The following is a 26,910-nucleotide window of genomic DNA, read 5'->3' on the forward strand; positions in this document are numbered from 1 at the left end:
ACTACCTTTCTTTGGTCATGCTGTAAAACTTTTTGGTAAATTATGCAGATTATTAAAATTCATTGTCAGTGTTTTTTCCTCAGTAAAAAAATGGACTCAGATTGACCCTCAGAATTGTAAACAATTACCTGCCTCCCTTTCCTATCCCCACGCTGATGAAATTTCTGAAGTGTAGCATTCTTGTATTTAAGGATCATTTCTCTTAACTTACAGTGTGCTAAATGCTGTAAAAACAAAATAAATAATAGAGTTTTTGTTGTCAATACGTCCTAGTCCAGTAAGGAAGAGAAACAATACGTCCTAGTCCAGTAAGGAAGAGAAACGGGTAAACAGATAATTATAATAGTGTAGAGGTGTTACATTAATTGATACATGTACAAGTGGACTGTAGCACAGAGAACATAAGAGCAAGAACCAGACTGAGGAGTAAGGTGTTAAAAGAATTTGAATAAGATTAAAAGATGATAAACCTTTTCTTTAGACTCATCACAGTTCAGTTTAGGCAGATGAGAAAAACAGCTAACATTTATTGATCATTTACCATGTGCCTAGCAGTAGTCTAAGCTTCGTAACATATTTTAACTTGTTTTAATTCTCACAAAGTAGGTAATATTATCCTGTTTTACAGATGAAGAAATTGCAGAAGAAAATAAAATAATTTTGCTCAAGATCTTGTAGCTACTAGGTGGTTAAAGCTCATATTCCAGCCCATGTATTTTAGTTCCAAAACTCAAGCTTAAAACTACTGCATAATACAACTTCTAGTTACTTAATAACATTTAAGTATCTTAATGACTTGGTTAAAGACAATACCCAGTAACCACATCGGCTGCTTAATCAATTCAAATAGCACAGCCGATAGAATTAACTGAGAATTTAGTACTTAAGTTTAGTGCCTGTGTGTCAACAACATGAAATTGTTGGGAATGTCAAGGGTGACTTCTGTCATGCTTTTAAATAAATACAAAAATCAAATTATTATTTTTTTGCCTTTTGTCTTTTTAAGGCCACACCCACAGCATATGGAGGTTCCCAGGCTAGAGGTTGAATTGGAGCTGTAGCTGCTGGCCTACACCACAGCCACAGCAACTTGGGATCCGAGCCATGTCTTGCGACCTACACCACAAGCTCATGGCAACACCACATCTTTAATCTACTGAGCAAGGTCAGGGATCAGACCCACATGCTCATGGATACTAGTCAGTTTCCTAAACCACTGAGCCATTTGATGGGAACTCCCCATATTAAATTACTTTTAAAAAGCTAATTAAAGGACTCCTGAGGGGATCAGGAATAGGAATGAGGAAGGATTTCGTTCCCTTCAAATTGCTGTCTTAAGTCAGCAAGCAGTAAAATCTTTTCCCATGACTTTCAAAAATGGTAAAGTCATTCTGTTGTTCAGAGTCATCAGTGTTCTTGAGAGGTACCTATTGCACCTACTGCACCCAGTTTAGAAATCAGTTACTAACTGTATTATAGAGATACCAAGAATTAGGTTCTTTAATTAAAAGCAAATGTCAGGAGTTCCCGTTGTGGTTCAGCAGTAACGAACCCGACCACGTATCCATTGAGGACACAGATTGAGGATCCAGCATTGCAGTGAGCTGCCCTGTAGGTTGCACATGCTGTAGCTCGCAGATGTGGACTCTGATCTGTGGTGTAGCCTGGCACCTACAGCTCTGATTCCACTCCTAGCCTGGGAACTAGCATATGCCATGGGTGAGGCCCTAAAAAAAAAGACAAAAAAATGTCAAATAACAGTAGGTTGATACCTATCAGAACATGACACTGAAACTCAGCAACTGGGAGTTCCTGTCATGGCTCAGTGGTTAACAAATCCGACTAGGAACCATGAGATTTCGGGTTCAATCCCTGGCCTTGCTCAGTGGGTTAAGGATCCGGCGTTGCTGTGAGCTGCGGTGTAGGTCGCAGACGCAGCTCGGATCGCAAGTTGCTGTGGCTCTGGTGTAGGCGGGCAGCAACAGCTCCAATTAGACCCCTAGCCTAGAAACCTCCATATGCCGAGGGAGCAGCCCTAAGAAAAGACAAGAAATTTATAAATAAATAAAACTCAGCAACTGAAAATTTATTAGTATTTTGATATGATATACTTGCATGTTATTGAGTCAAAGAAATCCAAATTACAGTTCTATGATATGATTGAAAAGAATACCAAAGAAAATGCAATTATATTGTAAATTGGAATTGTATTCATGATTTCAATAAAATGTTGCAGTCGGTTTCGCAGTTTTCATGCAAGAAGACCTATGTAGGTAAATATTTAGAAAAGAACAATAGGGATTGTATAGTACAGCAAAGTTGCTTTAGCTACTTACTCATTTCCTTTTTTGAAAAAATAATCATTTTTAAGCTGATTTTAGCCTACAAACTATTGTGAACTAAAGTTAACTTTTAAGTGTTTCCGATTAGTTTTTTATTCCCTTACGGTAAATTTAGCGCAAACTCCTAGAGGACAAGTTTCCATTTTATAATTCTTTGTTGTCCCCATAAATTGTACTGTAGCTTGTGTTTGCTAAATAAGTTAACAGTTTATTAATTGATTTTGCTGATTACAAATGTGGGGAAAACATTTACTTCAACATGTTCCTTACTAAAAAACAGAGGTTTCATAAATATCTTTTGTCTAGTTAAATACATACTGCAGATATGTATACTTAAATCTGTGTTGTGAACTGGATTTCTTTAGGAATGTGGATTTATTTTTCCAGCAATTTCTGATTGCACAAATGACTGGGTGCACTTTAAAGGGAGATGTTTACTTTGTTTTAAAACTGGTTATTGAATACTCCAACCGCAGGCCATTAGGTGAGTGGAGAGCTGAAGGGATAGAAGGAAAACCTTGTTTGCTAAACTACTGAGAGGATTTTCACATTAGCTTGAATAAAGACTGTAGTCTTCAGAGTATATAGTTCTATGCAAGTTCCTGACTACAGAAGTCATTGTTAAAGGTAAGGGGTTTTTTTGTACATAATTTTAAGTTGTGAATTAGATTTTTAACTAAGCAGTAGTAAAAAACATTTTGCCAAATCTTATTGTAGTAATTCTGACAGTGTACAACACATTGGAGATTATAATAGTTTGGGTTCTAATATAAAGAAAACAACATTTGTTAATATGTCTGTTACAGGTTGTTATAGTTTGTTTCCTTTTACAGAGGCCTGGTTTGATGTATCATTTTTTATTTGACTTACTAGAAGCCATCTGTTAGTTATAATTTAACTTTCAAGTTTGTATGTAATTTTTTTTTTTTTTTTGGTTAATGAAGTGCTATAAACAGCATTATGAAGCTTTTCTCTTTTAATCTTGAAAGGAAAAAAATCCGTATCTAAAAAAGCAATCACAAAGAAGAGGAAAACTGTCCCAAAGTCACCTTCTGTACCAGAATTTCAGGTAAATGTTTTCAATTTTGTCTCAGTGTTTTTTAGTCCAATTTTTTTGTTTCAGTGTTTATATTATTCCTCAAGAGATTGGCTAAATTTAGCCATAACACATGATATTTTCAATGAAATGTGTCCAACTATGATCTTTTTGCCTGCAAGTGAAGATTTAATCTGCATAGCTTAGATTAATTTTCCCTGCATAGCTACGATTTAATCTGCTAGTATTTCAGATTTTTTTTACCTCTCTTTTTGCCTTTTGATAGTAAAAAAAATAGTTTAAAAAAAACTCTAGTTTTTATACACCATACTATTTTGTAGAAGTGATTTAACACATATATTATATATATGTATGTTTATATATATATATATGTAATGTGTGAATGGAAGTCTTCCGAGAACAAACATGGTAATATTGCCTGGGTTATCTATTTTCATTGAGCACTCTAGAAATGGTAGACTGACTACTAACTCAAACAACAAATCTTTCAACTCTTAGCTGTATATGAACTTTAGAGAGACTATTAATAAGTAAAGATTAATTGAATGGGTTTTTAAACATTTTTGCAAAAAAGAAAAAATTGTATATATTGCCATATGATTACATAAAGAATTTTCTGTTTGTAGCTGATACTAGGATAAGCAGAGAATTTCACCTTAATTAAATAATAGTTTTATTTTCTACTTATAAAAGATGAGTTTTCTGCCACAAATGATTCTTTAAACTTTCTTTGTATTATTATGTCCAGTCCATTTCTGGTTTAGATTATAAAACTAACATTTAATGGCCAAAAAATAAAAGTGATGTTAAAATGAATTTCTATGAATCTCAAGTAAAGAAGAAGATAAAAGAGTAATAACTGTAAAAAAATACTAATAATGTGTAATGTGCGTTTAACAGTTACATATATCCAAAAAGGTTGACACGTATTTTTTCAGTAAGAATTCTATTTGGGGGTTGTTGTTTTTATAGCAGTTACTAATTGGTAAAAGTTTAATACTCTCAAATGAACAGTAAATAGACATGTTTTTTTCTTAGTATTTTAGAATTTTTTAATAACATCATTAGGATGGATTACAGCCATTTTTACAGAATCCTTTTATATAAAATAACCTTGGTTCCAGCATATTTAAGTTTTTTTTTAAAGTGTATTTACTGTTTACTTAGACACCCCCAGTAGTGCTTGTAATGTTATTTAATGCTATAATAGTATATCATCATTTTTCCACTGATTTCATGCTAGCCTTTACTATTTTTTCCACTTGTTTTTTTCCTTAATCCCTCAAAGTATTCATCCTGGGAATATAGATAGATCTCAGGACAGATCTGGCCTTCTGTTGATGTTTGCCTCTATTCTTATATTAATGGATGGACTTTTTATATGTAAGTAGAACAGACAGCATAGACAGTGTTGTGGGTGTTTTAATTGCAGGTGATATTCATTATTGAGGCAGGAAATCAGTTTAATAGGTTGCAAGACCAGCATTTCTTTTTTAAGCTAACCAAGTTAAAATAGAAATTTTAAAAGTGTCAAATATAGTAAGGGTAGTAGTGTTTCATAAACTTTCGTTTCCAATGTGTGTGTTTATTGACATGCGATGTAAAATGCATTTTGACCATGGCTTGTGTGCAAAAAAGTATGAAAAACACTGTCCTAAGGGATGTTTTTAGTTAGTTACCAATCATTTGCTTACTACTCAGAAACTTAAGGTCAAAAGTACATGTTTTGCTAGATTGAAGTGTTTAAAATAAACAAATAAAGTCCTATTCCTGGTTCTTAAGGTGTCCTTGAGAGAGAGGGAGCTGGGGGTGTGTGTGTGTGTGTGTGGCTAGGAATGGGGAATAGACTTGTGAGAAAAGTTGTTCTTATGCCTTGTTTATAATATGAATACCATGATATTTTTTCAAAAAGAAAATTGACAGTTATCTCCCCCAAAATAGGTCATTTGCTTCAAATAAGTGAAGAATTAAAGTATTAGCTATTATTAAACTTTGTGTTACATGCAAAACTTAGTTTTACCTCAAAATAATTCTTTATAGTTTCATTATTTGAAAGTCTCCCACATCTAAGAAGACTGGTTATTATATAACAAAGAAGTGTATTTATTTCCTTCTCAAAAGCTCTAAGCAATATGACATTTAGCACCTCAGAAATGTATACAGGAATTAAATTGTGTAGTGTTGTTGTTTTTTTAAGTTCTGTTGAATTTTAAAAGTGAATGCCGTTTTAACCTCAACTATGTTTTAATTTGATAGTATGTGTTGACTTTTTTAAAGCTGGAAGTCAAAGTCGTCAACCTGTTTGCTTCAGCAGAATCCATGTTTATTTAAATACATAACTAATACCTAAACTTCATCCCACCTCTGTTTAAAGTGTATATGGTAGGCAAAGGCCTATTGTATTTATGTTTGAATGTTATAATAGCACTAATCATATCTGTGCCACTCTTTCCTAGAAGTTATGTCAGTGGTTCTCAAACTTTAGATGGTATAAAAAGAATCTGATGCTTTTGTTACAAATAAAAAATTCTGAGTTTCATCCTCTTAGGGTTCATCCTTGATTTGGTGGGTCTAGGTGGGTATCAGTAATTTGGATAGCACTTGAGCAGATAGATTCTGGAACCACACTACTTGAGGTCGAGTGCCATCTTAGCACTAACTCTATAACCTTGGGTAAGTTACTTAACCTGTCAGTGCTTCCAATTCCTCATCTGTACAATGGGGTCATAATAGTTCCCACTTTATAGGGTTCTTGTGAAGATTTAAATGATAGAGCTTACTGTTTTATTATTCTTATTTATTTTTTCAAATAAGCATGCCAGATGCTTCAGACAAAAAAATACTATGTTTATGAGTAGCAAAGCCCATTAAAAATTGATTTAAGAGCATCTGTTACTGACCTTAACCATTTTTTCCAGCAACTTAAGGCCTTGAAATAAGTCTCAGATTTGGTCTTATTTCATAAATCATGAATTTCATAATTAAGCCTATAAGAATTTGTAAAGTGAAAAACCAAGAAATATTACCTGCCTCATTATATTTTACTAGAGGGAAAACTTATGCTTCACCCTCCCTACTCCGTAGTCTTATGGTGGGTTATACATTTGACATCTAGGGGGTTTGTTGTGTTTTCTACTGAGCACTAGTTGCAAAAAGACAAGAAATATTTTTATTTTTAGTCTTCAGCATGTTGGTGATTTAATCTTTTATGTCAGATTTAATAGTTATTGATTAGTTTGTTAAATTGACTTATTTTTTATTTTCCTTTATCAGTTTTTTGTAATGTAAGAAAGACAGACTGAAAAGGGAATATTGATTTTTCTTAATAAAAGCTCATTTTTATCCAAAAGCCATTTATTTTAATTTGTTTAATATTTGAGAGAGAAATCTAATATGTGAATTCTCTTTTTGTACACCATCATAATAGTCATAGAAAGTATTCTTAAAACTTAATTTGTTGAGTCTCAATAAGTTTTTAATTTTTTAAAAGCCTTAGTTACCATGACTCTGCTGTTCATTGGTAACCAAAATCTTTCATGTAATGTGTACCTGCTCCTGTTTCTTGTGTGTGATTTATTCTAAAAGCTTTGCAAAGGAAATCCAGAATCCAGCTTTGACTAAGACTTACATAGTAGTTTTTTTGTGTGGGTTTGGTTTTTTTTTGGTTTTCTTTTTTTTTTTTTGGTTGTTTTTTTTTTGCTGTGCCTGTGGCATGCAGAAGTTCCCAGGCCAGGGATCAGACCCAAGCCTCTGCAGTGACAACACTAGATCCCCAACCCATTGTCACAGAAGAACTCCCATTGTGGTATTATTTTGAAACATAAGCATAAACTCACATAAACTCACTGGTCCTTCATACCTCTGAAAAAACTATTTCTCCACTTAACCAATAGAGAAACTAAGGGATAAATAAAGTACTGTCCTCAATGTGTCAAATTGGGACCAAAATTAAAGTTTAACTGCCTCCCTAAGTTAAAGACCTTTTGATTGTATTGTTATTTTGAGTTGCTACTTACAGTGAGTATTTTCTTTTTTTCTTTTTTATAATGATTTTTATTTTTTTCCATTATATTTGGAAAATGATTATTTTCAACTTCAGTTTTTCATTTCACTTTTAACACCATGGGGTTTTATTTCCCCCTTAAATTTTTTTCAGTTTTTAAATATAGTACATTGAGAGAAACATTGGTTTTAATTATTTAGTGGTATAAACATGTTTTAACTTGTTAATCAGACTTACTTGTCATGTCACATATATCTTTATTTGCAGGTGTTGAAGTAATCATTATTGCTGGTATGGTGATCACAAAAAGTGAGAAGGAATTTTCCTGTTCTCATAGTTTTAACAGATATAGTTTTAGTTTAAATATAATATGGATTTTGAATTTACATCATGTATTTAGTGTTTTGCTTATAATTTTTATAATTATATGAGTGTTTTATTAGAATGGTAGTAAATGTGATCCATTTTATTTGGACATATTCATTTTGACTTTTCTGCATTGTTTTGCCTTTGTTAGTTTACTATGTTTTACTTTTGTATACTACCTGTGTCCTTTTTGGAACTAATAAAGTAAATATCTCTCAAACCTATTGAGCTTACACCCAAAGGACATAATATCTACCTTGAAGTAGTGATAAAATAAGGATTGATTACTTTGTAATTTTTCTGAAGTGTAGTTAGGGAGTTTTTTTGATCTCTATGGGACCACTCCTCCTCCACTATATACACATTTTGTTTCTTGAATTGGAAAGAGGGCCTTTTATTTACCATTTAATAGAAATGAAAGTTTAGGTATAAATTGAATCCTAAAACTATAATACATGTTCAGTTATTGTTCATTTTTTTTCTTTTATTTAGAATGAACCCTTAAAGAATATGATAGAGTAGGAGGAGGTTGGGTCCTAGGTTCTACCAGTTCCATCTTAGGTTACTTTAGCTCTGTTAATTTTGATTAGCTTGTATATGAATTAGAGATACACCTTTTTAGCCTTGGCCAGCGTTTGGATGAAACTACATTTTTTTTAACCCCTTTTGGCTCTTAAGATTTATGATTTTGTGACTGTGTCATGGGTTGCATCAAGTTAATTTGAAGGAGAGTGTAACAGCCTAGAAGAGGTTGTTCTTGGAGGGTAAAACTCTTGTTAACCTCTGCAGTATGGCTAAACCTCCTCTCATGAGTGTTGGCAGTGTGACTGACTGTAATCTGAGCCATTCTGGAGCTTTCCTTTTCACCCCTGGAGGCTCTGAGCCTTAGCTATGTTTTTCAAATTTAAGGTAATGAGAAGGCAGTCTTAATAATGTGTTTTGCTTTGTTCAAAAAAATCCATCTGCTTTCCTTATTAAGTTGAACTTTTCTTATTGGATTGATTCTATATAAAGCACCATTTGAATCTGAGTTGAGTTTAAAAGCCACAGTTACACCTTATTTTGTAAAGAGAAGGGATAGAGTGTGTATATGACAGAATTGGCATAAATCAAATTATTTTCCCCTTAATATCAGCAACAAAATTAGAATGATAGTTTTATACAGGAATTTTATAATCTTGATTCCATGTTGAGTATCTATTAGGTATTAGATCTATATGTAAAGAGAGGTATGAGTATATAAAGAATAGAAATTGTTATGTAGATATTAAGTTATTTTAAGATAACTTCAAAGTAAATATTGCTTCAAAAAGTATTTTGACCCTTAAAATCAACAAAATATATGTTTGAGTCATGTCTTTTTTTTTTAGTCATGTCTTTTTTTTTTAACAATTTGTTGTGAATTTAATTCAGTATTCCATCCCCTATTTGGAAATTAATCTTTTTGAATTCTCATACTTATTTAGTTTCATACTACCAGAATGTTTCAGTAGCCGTGCAGGTTTGTAATCCATAACCATATCTTACCTTATTGCTCAAAAGTGTAATCTGTAGACCATACCTGGGACTTGTTACAAATGTAGAATCCTAGGTCCCACCTCAGACCTACTAAATCAAAAACTACATTTTAACATTTTAACAAGATTCCCAGGTGATTCTTACATTTAAGTTTGAGAAGCACTGATTTAGTACAGCTTCCTAACTAGGTAAAACATGTGAAAGTGTTATTTTATATGGCTCTTAAGGTATGGAAATTATCCCTGGTTTGACATCAGAGCTGTGTTATCTGTTCCCTTAAATGCAATAGAAATAATTTGCTGATCTCATGACTAACTGTTAATTAAAATATTTTACATTTTTAGGATGTATTTATGTGTTAGGGGTATGTGTTTTCATTGTTACTGTAAGTTTCTACAAATGTACCCTTATTCCTTGTATAGTGAGATAGCTGAGATGCAAGTGAAAATTCCTCTGAGCTTTGCCATATGTGCAGATGAGAAATCTGTACTGTGATCCTAGCTAAAGTACAAGTTCACTGAGAAGAGTGTAATCTCTGCAAACTCTGTGGCAAATTTGAAATGGTGGTCATATAGCAGGTTATACAATAGGAAATTTAGTTCCCATGAGTACTTACTAGAAACCTGGTGTAGGGCCAATATTGTTCTGAGGCTTTGTAGATAGAATAGAAGTTGAGGACATTATCTGAGTCTAGAGCACTTACAAGTTGGCCAGTCCACTACTTAAACATGTGCATTTCTTCCATAATTCTAGATTTGGCAAATGGTAACGTGAAGTATATAAGAAATATCACCTCTACTGTCCTGTTGCATTGTTCACATGCTGTTTAATTTGGGTTACTGAAATACATGTTTCCCTACTTTGTCAGTTCTGTGACTTTTAAATTATGTTTATGTTTCTAGTAACTATTAATACTAATTATAATCTATATTATCTGTGATAATTTTTTTCATAGTCTATTAGTTTGAACCGTAACACCATTTTTGTAGATCAGAGGAATATCAATGATGTCATATGATTCAACCTAATGATAAAGTGTTAGGGGCACCTAGTCTGTCATTTTTTTTACACAGTAGTCACTAGGAATGATTTTGTTATAACCCACTTTTGCTTTGGTTGTTTTGTTTTCTTTTAAAAGAAAATATGCCTTTTAGGAAAACAACATCCTTATGAGCAATTAATGAACATAAGAAATATGAGACTGATTTTTTAAACAATAATGGTGAATTAATAGCTTAATTAGTATTTTCCATTATTACGCAGTATAAACAATATAATAAGACTTCATTAATCTAAAACTTTTGCTCTGTGTTTTCAGCTCTGTTTTAGAAATCTTCTGTTTCACAAGGATTTTTTTAAAATATAAACTTAAATAATTTTAGGAAAAAGTTAAATATATTGAACTAAGTGGAAAAGCTCAGCATAATTTTTTAAAAACAGGAAATGTAGTTACTAATATTTTTGTTGTTACTGGCATTTCCTGTTTAGAACTTTGGTAATTAAGCCATACTAGTTTGATTAATAATTACTAGCTAAAGACCAGTTGTTTTGGCCATTCACCTTCTTAGAATATAGTCATATAGGTGAATTTCCTCTTTATTAGCAGTCCCAACAGGAATAATGCAATTTGTTAAATTGTATAGTTAGCCAAACCAAAGCAAAGGTAAAATGATAGTTCTCCGGGGGTGCGTTTATTCACCTGCTAGGACACTGCTTGATGAAGCATTTGTTAAGGTGATTTAGTAACCTGTGAAATCTAGGGTGAGTTTCCAGATCTTTGTCATTCTGGGCTGACAGTTAAGAATGTTGGAAAAAAAAAAAGTACCTGGATTATAAAGCAAACTGAAAGTTGGGAATGTGGGATGAAACCACCAATGTTGACATTTCAGCTAATTTTATACTAAGCCTGAAGTTCATACATCATAACAAGTAAATATCTTTAAAAATATCTTTTTAAAATATAAACTGTGGAGCTTTCTTTGCTTTTTGCTGTTACAAAGACAAATAGTTGTGAATTCAGTGTGTGTTGAAACAACTTCTGTTACCACATTTTGGGTGTTTTATATTATGTGTTATCAAGCTGTGTTTTTGTGTTTTATTTTAGCTTATTTGCACTAATCTTGATGAACTCAGGGAATTAATCACAAAAATCGAGAATGAACTCAAAGATCTGGAAAACAGTAGAAAAAAATCGGTAGGTGTTAATCCAAAAGTTCTGTCTATTATTGTCAGCATTAAAATTTATTCCTGCTTTTATCTAAAGCCTTTTTTTTTATCTTGTTATCCTGAACTACATAAAAATTTGTGATGAAAAATAGAAACATTGTTTCTTTTATTTCTCCTATGTGGTCTAGTTTTCATTTCTAATAGACAAAAATGGTACCGGGGCAAGTAAATTAATTTTGTTTGCCTGGTTTATATCAGTTATAGTTTTAGATATTTCCCATTATACCGGTTGGTTGTTCTCTGGTAGTTTTTTGGGTAATGCTTACCTAGCAGATATTCTTAATTAGTAATTATATGCTTTTTATGAAAGTTTATTGCTAAATAACAAAATTTTAATTAGCTGTGCCCTAAATAACATATGTAAATTGTTTCATTTTGCCCCAGATGTTTTTGATACATGCTTAAAGGTGTGTCTTAAAATTTTAAGAACCTTTATCAGCTGAAGGTCTTTTTTTAACTTTCACTATACTAAATTTACAATCTTTACCTTCACTTTTTACTGTTCGTGAGAGAATAAAGTATAAGGGCATTGTTTTTACTCATTCAATACTTGGTAAAACAATTATTTATTAAATCAGTAATAGTCCATTTAACTGATATTTATAGTTGTTATCACAGATTTGAAACACAATTACGCACCAATAAATAAATGGGGAAGGCTTGAAGCTTTGAAAAAAAATCAGTTGCCATTAAAAAAAATCCCTTGTTTTATGTCTTAGGAATGCCATAAAGCCACCTTTAGGTTTTTGCTTATAACCTGTTAATCTAGAATTAATGTGTGAGAATAAATATAGTGATATAGCAAGCTTCATATCAGCAGATTTATCAGTCATTTTATATGCTGTTCAGAAAGGACATACCAGTAGAACTCTGAAGGGAGGAAGCTAAAGTACCATAGAAGTACAGTCTTCTGAGGTCATTTAATACAGGGGTAAAACAACCTTAAGCATTTCGTAAGTCTCTCATATATGCTGCCCCTTAGAGTATCATTACAACCAAGAGATGGGATGATGTTCATATTAATAACAATCAATTAACAAGAAAACATTATGTTCAGTATACATTATGTACAATATACAATTCTGAGAATGCAGAAAACTGTGTTTTAGAAATATTTGCATTAAAATGGTTTAGATCCTAGATTTTCAAATACATATGAAATAGTGTATAATAATAATGCATTATTTAGTAGTATTTGGTATATGAACATTCCCTTGATGTAGAATGAACCCTAAGTGTTGTTTTAAAATTTATGTCTGTGCTATATTCCTCAAACTGTATATTAGAATATTTTCTCCTCAGCCAAAAGTTTTTTAAAATGTATTTTATGTGTATGCTCATAAAGAGCTAATTCTGTTCTTTAATAGGAAAGAATAATCCTTTTTGGTTTTGTTTTTGTTTTCGCTTTTTAGGGCCGCACCCGTGGCATATGGAGGTTCCCAGGCTAGGGGTCCAGTCAGAGCTATAGCTGCCGGCCTACACCACAGCCACAGCAACACTGGATCCGAGCCACATCTGCAACCTACACCACAGCTCACATTAACACCAGATCCTTAACCCACTGTGTGAGGCCAGGGATCGAACCCACAACCTCATGATTGATTCCTAGTTGGATTTGTTTCCACTGCTCCACAATGGGAACTCCAGAAAGGATAATCTTTTAATCAGGGTGTTATTTAGTTTTTTTGGCAGAAGCCATTAATTTTTAGTGAGTCGTTCCTACTTCATGATTTTTTTTTTTTGTCTTTTTGCCATTTCTTGGGCCGTCCTACAGCACACGGAGGTTCCCAGGCTAGGGGTCCAATCAGAGCTGTAGCCACTGGCCTACACCAGAGCCACAGCAAAGCGGGATCCGAGCCTCGTCTGCAACCTACACCACAGCTCACGGCAACGCTGGATCCTTAACCCACTGAGCAAGGCCAGGGATTAAACCCGCAACCTCATGGTTCCTAGTCGGATTCATTAACCACTGAGCCACGACAGGAACTCCCCTGCTTCATGATTCTAAACACATTCTGTTAAGAAAATTTCCTAATTGGTTTTTATGCTTCAGTTAATAACACATGCATCTTAATTTGTTCCCATATTATAAATTAGAGTTTTATTTGTTTTTAATGGGTAGCTTTAAGCATAACTGACTTGAATACTTACTTACGGTAAGTATTGTAAGAGAAAAAGACTTTTGCAGACATCCTAGAGTTTTTCTGTAAAGCTGTACACCTCACTTCCGTCAGTGGTATGAGGTATAAGCATAGTGCATTCTTTCTCAGGAACAGGTAAAAGAGTAGGAGAAAACATAAATTACAAATACTTGACACTATAGTCCCAGAGGCATGATTATCAGAAAATTTTAGTTTATGTGTAGGTTTTAATAGATTAGATCTTGTGTTTCTAACTTTTTAACTTGTCTATGACCCTTGGTATTTGTGTATTAGTATTAAAATATGTTTTCTGCTCTTCAAGAAAGAGAAATTCTTGGAACTATACTTACTGGGGATAATCTTATTGAGATTACCATCATACAGGCTACTTCCCCTAATTTAAACTGACTAAAACATTATTTTCATGAACAGTTTATCAATGAAAATGACCACACAGCCTCAAGGAAAAGTTAAGACTTTTAGGACAATAGAAGTTTGCATCTCATAGTTATTCCTTGTTTTTTACAAAAGCTAATTTATAGACATTAATTGTAGTAGTTAACTTTATTGAATATTTATATTAGTATTGAATATTCATTTGTCTGGCATCATTTGGGAATAAGGAGTTCCACTTAACTGATTTTTCCACAACACTGAAGCCTAAATCTTTAGTACTAAAACTCTTATTTTAATCATTTAATGAAAAAATTTCCTGCCTCCTTATACTATACTGCAATTTAACCCTTTCTTGATAACTCAAAGATCATTATTAATATTTATATTTGTACACATATTCTAAAAATCTATTGATGTCAACAACTCTAATTAGGACATTTACTGAAAGACCTTTAGGCTCTGTATTTTGAAGGTTTTTGTTTGTATCTTTTGTTCTGTCTCTTCATTGTCAGCCTGTCATTTCTTGTGTGTGTCCTGTACTTTCCCTAGCTGATATTCTGTAGATTACAAAGCAAGCAGTTATATTATTGGAGCTGGGCTTATGGTAAAGACCTGAGGAATTTTCTTAATAATGAAATATATGAGCTTGCTGATAGTGATAGGCATTTTGACTTATTACTCTCCTAGTGAGCTTCCTTCACCATTGCCAGAAAAATGAAGATTAATATTGATTTTCCCCTGTCAAAACTAAAATAGACCTTAGAGTCAAAATAATTATTCATCAGCTTTCATATCTGCAGTAATGGCTTCAATAACAAAGCCATATAAACATTTGGTTGTCATAAATGCCATTACTAAAGATAGAAATTATGTATGTGATAGAGGTTTTTAACATGAATTCATTTAAACACCATGCTGATTTTGGGGGCTTCTTCTCTGCAGAGCCTTTCCAGATAATTTTTCCTACCAAAGCAACAAGGAAGAATTATCCCATTTCCTCATCCAGGTCAACATTCCATTATAAAACTTTTCTTAATCTCTTAGAGATTTTGCCATTGAGCCTCTCATTGTATTGAAAGATGTGCAATCTTTTAAAACCTAGATTGTTTACTCATTCTTGCAAGACAACTAATTCTGCTATGTGAAGAGAGAAAATGATTTAATTTTCTTGAGTTTACTTTAGTTCACTTGATCCCATTACTTCATTTAGGCATTTATTCACAGAGGGCCCAACGTCCTTTACATCTTCCAGTGCTATGTCAGTTGTCTACCTGAGAATTGTTTAAAGGAACATATTCTGGTTGAGATAAATACAAGTCTGTAACTTGACAAAATCCTTTAATTTTGTCTATCTCATTACTATTTGGATTATAGGATTTTTGTGGTTTTAGTTAAGAGATAAAGGTTGCATTTTGCTTATTTATTTGGAAAATAAGCTTTTTAATTTAAGAAATATATTAGTTTTCTAGAAAGATAAAGATATTGATAAATTTTTCTGATCCTATTATTTTTGAAATTTATTGGACATTTTTGCTACCTAAATAAGCAAAATTGAAAGATTTTGGGTTATTACGGAAATGTTTATAATTTCTTAATTTTTCATGTGCCCTCTTTTTTCTCATATTTTTTAAATTTCCTTATGTTTTATATCATAGTTTAGATCTTCAAAGAGGCTTGTCTTTTTTCTTTGATAATGAAAAATCCGCATAGCTATCAGGTATAAGGAAAAGGAACATTTGGCAAAAAAAAAAAAACAAAAAAACCTTGTCTGAATTATAAAATGATAAATGATAGTCTTATCAATATACATAAACTAAAATTTAAAATATAAGACCCAGAATTCCTGTTGTGGCCCACCTGGTTAGGAACTCAACTAGTACCCATGAAGATATGGGTTCCATCCCTGGCCCCACTCAGTGGGTTAAGGATCTGGTGTTGCTGCAAGCTGCAGCCTAGGTGGTAGTTGAGCCTTGGATCTGGCATGACTGTGGCTTGGCCAGCAGCTGTAGTTCCAGTCTGACCCCTAGCTTGGGTACTTACATATGTAGCCCTAAAAAGACAAAATAAGTAAATAAATAAAAATAAGACCGCATCTTTCTAATTTATCTTTCAACAGTTAAGCACCTCAACACTAAGCAGGATTTAAGACAGACTTACAATATTTCTAAATTTCATATTCAGTGTGTAAGAAAGCTTTAAAACTGACTATCTGTAATAGTGGAAATTTGGAAATTTTGGCCCATTTTGGCCCATGTGTCCAAGAGTAGGGAGATGACTAACCAAACAAGATATTAAACAGTGGTATATATGTGGCTAGTAAAATAAAATATTTTGTAGATCGTTTGTTTCTACATGGAAATATTTGTGAAATGTTACATTTTAAAAACATGCAGAAAATATGTGCAGAATAATTACAATATGTCAAAAGTCAGGTTTAAAAGAATTGGAAAGGAATTTTAAGACATGAATAAAGTTGTTACTATGTCTTAAAATAATTTAAATTCATTATACACTAATAGTACTTCTCTTGCCCAACCAGAGGCCATGCATTAGCTAGATCAAACATTAGAGAAATCAGAACCTTAGAGGTGGTGACAGTACAGTTTTTGGTCACACAATTTTTAAAGGCTTGTGGTTATCATTGAGGAATGATTTTGTGCCCACCACCCTAGTGAGACTTTTTGCAATGTCTGAAGACATAGTTGAAGAGGTGATTGACATAGTTGAAGAGGTGGTACTGGCACTTAATGAACAGAAGCCAATAGTGCTACTAAAAATATTCTACATTGCAATGATTCTGCAATGCACATGACATCCCCCCACAACAAAGAATTGTCTGCCCCCAAATGTCAGTTGTACAAAAATTGCAAAACCCTGACATATGTCTTGTGTTTGCTCAGGGCCTATTCTTTTATTTTGTCTGCTGCTGCCAACTTATTATGGGGAGAAGACAAGTTGATGTTTTGAAAGTTAAGAAGAAATCAGTGAAATCATACACCAAATTTCATGATTGAGAGTATTTTATTTCTAATTATATATATCATATATTTCTAATTAAGATTTGTATTTGATGGGACTTGTAAATAGCAGTATTAACCTTTACCCTTTATGATTCTATAAGATAGTTAAAAGAATTCAGATCCATCTCAGCTATCTTCAATCCATTATGATTTGTGGCCTCTTTTAAGTATGTTCACCGTTTACCTTTTACCTTTAGTATAGGAAATGAAATTATAAATAATATGGTTGTATATGTATTTTCTTTGTCATTTTTAGAAATGTATTCTTTAAAAGTAAAGATATAGTAAGGAATGATACATAGGTAAATGGTAAAATATAGTCAGTTTATGTATGAAACTTCACTTACATGAGTTTATATGAACCCCCAAAACATACTTGCATATAGTAAAAGCTTTATATAAGGCAAAGAAATTATTATATATTAATCTTATTTTCTAACATCTGTAACAAAGAAATTTTACTCTCCTATAGTATAGGATTATGGGATTTTTCCCTCTTCTCTCCATATAGCATTTGCTTACAGTGAGGCATCAAATCAAAATTATTTTATAGCCATCTATTTAGAGTAAAAAATTCCATTTTACTACAGTGTAGGGAACTTTGGATTCATTCAGAATCTTGCAAATGCCCTAATTAACTGATGTAATGGTTTTAATTGTAAATATGGTTGCAGTAACCTCTAACTTGTCCTTAAATTAATTTTAAGTTTTTCAACAATTACATCATTATGTATCTTATTTTCTTATTCTACATATTTTGGTAAACTAATGGTTGACAAAGCTGAAAACTATCTCAGCTGTTGGAGGGGTTACTTTAAATAGTCATGTTTAAAGCTTTCAAAAAATTTAAATAACCTTTTGGAAACCCTCTACAATCAAATAAAATAAATTTCTATATATGTCGTATTCTAGTTTTATTCATAAGACTAATACTTACTCATTGTCTTCTCTGTGCTGTGCATAGTACTAGGGAACTTGGTAAAATCCAGAGACTGGGAGTTCCCATTGTGGCTCAGCAGAAATGAATCTGACTAGGAACCTTGAGATTGCAGTTTCAACCCCTGGCCTTGCTCAGTGGGTTAAAGATCTGGTGTCGCCGTGAGCTATGGAATGAGTAGGTCTCAGACGTGACTCGGATCTGATGTGGCTGTGGCTGTGGCTTAGGTGGGCACTTGTAGCTCCGATTGAACTCCTAGCCTGGAAACCTCCACATACCATGGGTGCAGCCCTAAAAAGCAAAAAAAAAAAAATTCAGAGACTGAAACATAGTCCTTATCCTCAAGGAATTCACTTACAAAGAGCTTCAGATTTTTATCCCCAACCCTGGTGAAAAAAATTTAATTTTAATCAGGATTTGGTTGGTCTAGCTCCTGTCCTTTTATAACAAACTTAATCTTTTATTTTATTTTCAAGGGTTTTTTTTTTTTTATTCACAGGTCACCAACACTCCAGACACTTCCTTCACTTCTCTTAATCACATGTTTATATATTATAGTTTGGGAGTAAAGTGGGAGGGTAGATAACACATGGACTGTATGAAGAATCAAATATTAAATGTTCAAAATAATAGGAAGAAAAGATGACAGGAAATATGAAACAGAACAATAGCTGACTTGTAAGATAAAGCTTCAGTTGACTGTTGTCACTGAATTATTGTCTGAGAATGCATTATCTTCATTTGTTTGTGGTAAGTCTTATTATGGGCATTTTTTTTTTTTTTTTTGCAATTTAATAACTACTATGCTCAACTAAGAACTAGATTTTTTTTTTTTTTTGTGCTATTTCTTGGGCCGCTCCCGCAGCATATGGAGGTTCCCAGGCTAGGGGTCAAATCGGAGCTATAGCCACCGGCCTACACCAGAGACACAGCAACGCGGGATCCGAGCCGCGTCTGCAACCTACACCACAGCTCACAGCAATGCCGGATTGTTAACCCACTGAGAAAGCAGGGATCGAACTCGCAACCTCATGGTTCCTAGTCGGATTCGTTAACCACTGCGCCACGACGGGAACTCCAGAACTAGATTTTAACCCATGTTAATAGTACTTACTAAGTTTCAGCTTACTGCAGTTTGTCATAGAATGTATCCCATCAAGGAAATTTTCATTAAAAACAATATTTGAACATCTTTCTTCCAAGGAAAGTTCCAATTAAAAGGGGAAAGTGTTGTATTTTTAAATCGGCCAGAGAATTAATGCTGCATACTCCCAGCATGGAGTGAGCTTCCAAAAATTGAACTAGGTGACAGATCCTTCTATAGTTGGAGCTTCATAGTGTGGCTTTTATAATTTGCCTTAAACTGTTCTGAATTATCACACATACTTACTCCAACCTGAGAACAATTTAAATGGAAAATATTTTTCAAGGCCCCAAGCAAATTTGCATTATTTTCTATGTAATAGTTACTTTACTGTCTTTCACTGCCAAGAATTCTGGAAAATTGAATTTAAATCCATGGAGTGCTTAAGGTCAAAAATTGAGCTCCATGTCATTTTGTTTTATTACATTACATAAGATATCAAAAGCTTTGGAAAGCCCCTAAAATTTAAAGATAGAATAGTTCAATACCTTTTGTGAACTGGGAAAAAATATCATCAAAAACTGAAAGGATTGAAACTTTCCTATCATTTTATCAAGGATTGTAGGAAAAGATAAAAATGATCCTTATATATTGAAGGTAAATTAACCCAAAGTCTATCAGAGAGTAAAAAGGAATCTAAATAGAAGGCACAGAGTCCACATTTGGATCTGTAGTTCTACCATGCCTGCAGCATGTGGAAGTTCCCAGGCCAGTGATCAAACTGATGTCACAGCAGCAGCCCAAGCCACTGCCATGATAGCACCAGATCCTCAATCCACTGTGCCACATGGGAACTCCTTAAAGCAGTTTTTGTAATGAAGATGGGATGCTGACTAGTAGCAGGTGCTTTTAATTAGGACAAGAGTACTTAAGGCAGATTTATTACAGTTGCATGAAGTATTGGTAAGCAATTGAAAAAACCTACAAAAGCATATTTTAGGAGTCCAAAGATACTAGTAATTGGTAATAACCGCTTAATATAGGATCATATAATCTGCTGTAAAATATGAAATAATAACTGGTTCATAGTGATGACCTAAGTCATCAAGAATTAGGAGTTCCCATTGTGGCTTAGCGGGTTAAGAACCCAATATAATCCCCTTGAGGATATGGGTTTCATCCTGGTCTTGCTCAGTGGGTTAAGGATCCACCGTTGCTGCAAGCTGCTGTGTAGGTTGCAGATAACAGCTCAGGTCCGGCATTGCTATGGCAATGGCTTAGGGCAGCAGCTGCAGCTCTAATTCAACCCCTAGCCTGGGAGCTTCCATATGTCACAGATGTAGCCTTAAGAAAAAAAAAAAAAAAAAGTTAAATTATTCATTGTGTGCTCAAAAAATCTTGAAGATATATATATGTGTATGTATATATGTATATATGGAACATTGCTATCAATTTTAAAAAATCTTTTGCAGCTAAGCAGAAAATCTCAGCTAAGAAATTTGCTTATGTAGTTTGAATACTTTCTTTGGGCTTTCTCTCTGCTAGGCATTATGACAAAGCTTGAGGAAGTAAAAATAAGTAGAATACTGAGCCTGCTTTTAAAATAGTCCCAGTCTTAATTTCACTTATATGGACATTTTATGCTCTAATGATACCAAATGTAATAATCCTTAGTGATTCAGATTATGTACTGGATTGCTTGAGAACCCACCTGTGATATCAGGTATTGATTTGATTAAATTTTATTAACTTCTTTGCTACCACCAATTTACTAAAAAGGATCATATTTAGATACTTACCCAGTGGTTAATTTCTAGTCCAAGATGTTTTTTTCTTTGTGAATGAAAATCAGTTACATGCATATTATTAGATTTTCTTCCCCAATAATAGTAACTACTCCACTTTACAAAGCCAAATGACACTAAAACTCCCAGTATTATCACTGATGTGTTTGTTCATCTTCATGCTTTCTAGTTCAGTGCTAATGTAGAAGTATGATGGAAATGTTGTACATGTGTGCAGTGTGGGGTTCTTCAAAAAAATACTTTCCTTTTCTATTGAATTTGTCTTGAGAGAATGAGTGAGTACCTCAAGAGAAAATACTGGTATATGATACAGTAGTTCATATTAGAATCTCTGGCAGTGTTAAAATATTTTTTACCCTTTTCCATATTAATATGCAAACATTTCACTATACTGTCAAACTAGTATTTTTTCAAGGGACTGTATACCAATAAGGTGAATGCAATGTTTTACCCCCAAAACTATGAATATACTAATATGGTAGTAGTATCTTCAGGTAAGCAATAAGAAGAAAAAGTAAATACTACCTTTTTACTTGATATTATTTGATTTAGGGAAATGCCAAATAGATTATTAAAATGCTTAATTACAGTTAATTTGAATTGTGTTGTGTTTTTATACATTTAAATTTAAATTATTTGCAACATACCTTTGGGTATTGCTAGTGGTTTTAAATGAGACATCTTTGTATACAGATCATTTGGCTTTTCTAAAAGTTATTTGAGTTTTATTTGAAAAGCATGATTATATTATTGTGTAATCCTTTTCTACCATGTGATTTATATCTGTGATAAGAACCAGGTCTATAGGAAAAAATATATTGTCATATGATCTTTGTTTCTGTGTTCTGGAACATATTTATAAGTAAAAGCATGTAGAAAAAGAGCACTGATACCTTTTAATATACATTGTGTTTTTGTGCTGTTCTTTTTAATAAAAATTATCTTTTTATTATCTTCACAATAATACCCTTTCAGTTTTGAAAAGCGTCCTTTATGTATTTATATACAATGTTAATTTTTCTTCATATAACTGTTGATACCTTTTGTTTAAATGTAATGTTACAAAAAAATCCATGTAAGTAACATAGTTATTGTGTAAACAAATTACTTTCACCTAACTTTAACATTCAGAGTATCTGAACTTATTAAAATGTGCAAAAGATCCATGGTGATGATACATTTAATAAATCTGGAGGAGTTCCCGTTGTGGCAAAGCAGAAACGAATCCTACTAGGAACCATAAGGTTGCGGGTTTGATCCCTGGCCTTGCTCAGTGGGTTAAAGATCCGGCGTTGGTGTAGCTGTTGGTGTAGGTTGCAGGTGTGGCTTGGATCTGGCTTTGCTGTGGCTTTTGGCCTAGGCCAGCAGCTACAGCTCAGATTAGACCCCTAGCCTGGGAACCTCCATATGCCATGGGTACAGCCCTAAAAGAACAAAAGACAAAAGTAAATAAATAAATCTGGAATTTATTTGTTTTCCTCTTTTCTTCCTTTTAGATGTTCAGTGTCCCCAGCATCAGTAGATTGCCAACTCCCTCTCCTTGCAACACCCCAGCCAGCATTATGCTGGTGCTGTCATACCTATCCCAGACTATTGCAGCAGAATGGAGGTGTTCTTTAGTTGTAAGGTAAGTTTCCCTCCCCACTCATTTCACACACATAAACTTAGCTTTTCATTTTACAATATTGTGCAGTTTTATAAGTTTTTTAAAAATTTCTTTTATGGTTCCTTTGGTTATTAACATATCACATTGAAAAACTTATACAACTGCATAATATAATAAAGGACTTACCTTGTGACCGTAAACCAGCTCCTCTTTGTAGTAATCCCTTTGAGGTTATAAAACATTTCTTGTTTGGCAGTTGGGGCATCTCATGGAAAGGGAGCTGGCAATCTGCAGCTGCTGTGGACATTGGATAAGAAGGTATTGGAAGGTAAGCCTTAAATTTAAACCGTTATTGTATGCCTTTGGTTTCCGTGGTATATGCTTGAATTCATACTTTATGTTAAACTTGATAGTAAATTTGTAAAAGAAAAATATTATTCTCTTTTTTTTTAAGTGACCCCAGTAAATTTCTTAATTTAAGTTCACATAACACATTGGGGTTGTTTTAGAAATAATTTTTTTGTCCCTGAAAATAGTGAGAATTCTAACATTAAAAATAGTTCATTTATCGCCATATTCAAATACCTGTTTGTAAAGAAAAGTCAAGACTAAATTTATGTAAAGTTTATTAAATACATTTTTTATTAGAGAAGCAATTATAACACTGTTCCGCAAATAACCATTTGCTTAATCTATGTCTCATTGTCACATTTGAGTCTGTATTGATCAGTGCAAATAAATAGTGTAAGAGCCTTTCTGATTTACATTATATCCATAGTCTCTGTTACATGTTTGTACGTGGGAAGCTTGCTGTTTTACTTCTTTTGTTTATTTATTTAGTCTTTTTGTCTTTTTTTAGGGCTGCACCCATGGCACTTGGAGGCCCCCAGGCTAGGGGTCCAATTGGAGCTGCAGTCACCGGCCTACACCACAGCCACAGCAACGCAGGATTGAAGCCGCATCTGTGACCTGCACCACGGCTCACAGCAACACTGGATCCTTAACCCACTGAGTGAGGCCAGGGATCTAACCCTCAACCTCATGATTCCTAGTCAGATTCCTTTCTGCTATGCCACAACAGGAATGCCTTCCTTGGTTTCTAATTCACTTTTAGACTTTATATCACCATAGTTTCAAGTACTGCTATAATTAAATTTTAGAGATTTTAATGTTTGCATTACAGAGATGGCTACATGTTAATGTGGGAACTTATACATACAGTCTCTTTCTTCTTTAGGAATTGTCTGTGTATAGACCAAGAGAGATAGCATGTTGTAGTGGAAGGAGAGTGTATTTTAGCATTTAGGAGATCTTGAATTCTAGTCTTGAGTCTTCCACCTAAAGGAACTTCCCTGTTTACATTAGATACTTTCCTTCTGTAAAATTATGTTGTCTGTGTTTCCTTTTAGCTTTAATAATTTCATCCTAGAATAAATATGATAGTTGTTAGTTTCTCCTTTATTTGTGTGTATAAATAAAAAAAAGTTTAGGAAATATTTGCTTGATTTTAAGTAGTTTTTTATATTAGATCCAAGTTAAGGGAGATTATTACTATTTGAATAACTTCATTTAAAAATTCATAACTTCTGTTCATTAGTTTCATTGTATACTGTGACACTCTTGAGACCACCACTAGGTAGAAAGAGACATGCTATTTAATTCCTTTTGGGTTGTATTGACCAAAGAAGATAATAAATGAAATAAGCAGTATGAGTTTCTCTTTTACTTTCAAGTGATTAAAGTACCTTACTACTTTAAACACCAGTAGCAGAGCAGTGATTCTGAACTCTTAAACCTGTGCCCTCTTTTGATAGACATAAAAACTGTACGTACATACCTCCTGGCAATAGAGATGCCCTTCGCTGAAGTCATTGTGTTCTTTATATGTATCTTCTAGTTAAAGTATTTTATCAGTTTTACTTCCTATAGTTTGTTATGAATAAACCTTTTGTTTTCTAAATACAGAATGATTAAGTAGGCATTTTAAATTATAAATGAGAAACCAATACCATCACTACCCCACGTTGAGAATATGATCTATAAAGAAAAGGAGGAAGGCCAAAAAATATATATAAAGTTAGAAAGCCTTAGAGATTTCCAAACAAATCAGTTGATAAGACAGCATTATCTAACTAATTTATATGACCACTTCCCTGTGTACACTCTGTTAGTTCAGTAGTATATTTGTATATTATCTGGGCACTGGATTAATTAAAATTTAATAGCAAAAATAAAACCAAAAGGTAGGATCTTACTAATATTTTTAAAACTCTTTCCTGTGAAAATTAGTGTTGTAATTTAGTAGGCGGACACAAAGCTGATAAATATCTTGAAGTAGTATAGCTACACAGTCTCCCTCTTCTGTGCCTCATCTACCTAGTCATTAAAATCCCATAATACTGATAGTTCTGCATTTCCTATCCCATCACCACTACACTAATCCAAATAGCAAGCATACTGCCCAGGTTAACTCTGCATCTGTCGTTTCCCCATATAACTCCTAGTTAATAAGGAATTCAACATACCTGGTACCCTGTGGCCTTTTATACTTTTCCAATTAATTATATACCATGAAGAGAATATTCTCCCCACCTTCATTCCTTATACTTTTCCTCTTTCTGTCCTCTTTAGCTTAGGTATAGTTAATTTCTATTCTCACTATTTCATTTTTGAGCCAAATAGAAGCTGTGATGTAGAAAAAATAATGTTGTTGATATGCCTCATTAAAGGAAAAAAATCCTCATCTACCTATTTTCTATTTTTTGTTGGGACAAAATCTTTCCTCCTTCCATAAAGGATTTAGGATGGCTATTATCTGCCTTTTCATCTTCCTTAGTTAGTTTTCCATATACGAGTGCTATTTCTTGCTCAGTTTTGTTTATCATAGTTTTGTTTTCATGGGTTAAAATAAGCACTTTACACTATCATAACATTTCTTTGAAAAAAATAAACTGGAGGTATAACTCAGTTGGGTCCTTTTAGAAAGATTTTGACAAGAGGGAAGGTCTGATCAGGTTAGTGTGTTGTATGAAATAAAAATTTTTTCTTGAAATTTTTTCACAATACTGTAATTTGTTGTACCACTCAGAATCCACAAAAATTAGAAAGCCTAGGTTCCATACTCATTATGAGCACATACACATGTAATTTTACCTCTTCCTACTCTTCTAATAAACAATTTCCCTTCTAAGGTATAAAAATCTTAGAGTTAGAAATGTAATTGTTTATTTTTATGTACATAAACATTCTGTTGGTTTAAAGCACAAAATTCTAGGGAATAGGAAATACACTGTTGTTAACCTAATTTTATATGTGTGTAAAATTTCCTTTACTGAGGAAACGTTTTAGATATATATAAAGTTGGGAAATTTATGCAGATGTAGAATATGCTTTGCTCTAGGGGGTGTTTATTTTTCTGCCCTAATGTCCTACCAATGTGCATGTTGACTCAGAGTTCCTGTGGGATGAAATCTAATTTTACACAGGTTAAATATGATCTGTAATGTATATAGTTGTTTGTCTTTTGTTATAAAAGAAGCAACGTAAGTGGACTATTATATGGTATATAAATTATGTCTCAAAGCTTTTACCAAGTAAAAAAGAAATAAAGCATGGTTATATTACTGTAAAAGGTGGTGATGGTGGTGGTGATGTTGGTATTAGATGTACATTAACATTATGGAGAAATGGAAGGTGGCTATCTAAAGATTTAGCATCTATAACCTTTTTGTTCCTATGGTACCCAATAATTTTATGGGTACTGGTGAAATGTGTCTTTACTAGAGGTTTTTATATCCTGTGTCAGATCCAATTTATGCAGTACAGTTGTGAAGAGGTAGATCACTATATCACTATAGTTCTAAAGAACTTAGACTCAACCAACAGACAGATCTGGTTCAAGTCACAGAAACTTAAACAAGTAATTTAATCTTTCTGAGCCTTGGTTTCATCATTCATTAAGACTAAAAATGCCCCACTTCAGAGGGCTTTTACAACCACTGGTATGCATGCACACTCATGATCACTCACTCTCCTTTTCTGTCTCTCCCTCCCTGTCCATCTGTCTCTCCTTGTCTCTTCTCTCCATGTATAAATAAAATACTTAGGATAATACTTAGCAAATAAAGGGGTATTAGAAATTATTAACCCTTAGTGTAGCATTATGGTATTGAAAATGATGACCACTTGTTTTTCTGTGTGGAAAAATTTTTAAATGAAATATTTGTAATATATCCTAAGAAAGTTTGTTAAGAAGACTGTTTTTGGATATGGTAACAGTTCTGGCTTTTTCCTTTTTACCCCCAAACCTTTTGGAAAAATGACAAAAACTTTACAGAAACGAACCATATTGTTTACATCTATATAAGTATTTGTATCTTTACATGTATTTTAGTGATTTGTTAAAATAT

The 26,910-nt window shown here is 33.1% G+C and overlaps 1 protein-coding gene across 3 annotated transcripts in view; it reads left to right on the forward strand.

Moving 5' to 3' along the window:
• Window positions 1-26,910, forward strand: part of KIAA2026 (KIAA2026 ortholog) — a 112,267-nt gene that overhangs the window by 73,812 nt on the left and 11,545 nt on the right. For 2 of the 3 annotated variants that reach the window (XM_047767668.1, XM_047767670.1), the window contains 2 exons: window positions 3,332-3,411; window positions 11,391-11,480. In XM_047767668.1, the coding sequence (XP_047623624.1) occupies window positions 3,332-3,411; window positions 11,391-11,480 (170 nt within the window). The remainder of the gene's footprint in view (window positions 1-3,331; window positions 3,412-11,390; window positions 11,481-26,910) is intronic. The other variant, XM_047767669.1, reaches the window with a different exon arrangement.

The sequence above is a fragment of the Phacochoerus africanus genome, chromosome 2 (genome assembly GCF_016906955.1).
Source record: "Phacochoerus africanus isolate WHEZ1 chromosome 2, ROS_Pafr_v1, whole genome shotgun sequence".
NCBI lineage: Eukaryota > Metazoa > Chordata > Mammalia > Artiodactyla > Suidae > Phacochoerus > Phacochoerus africanus.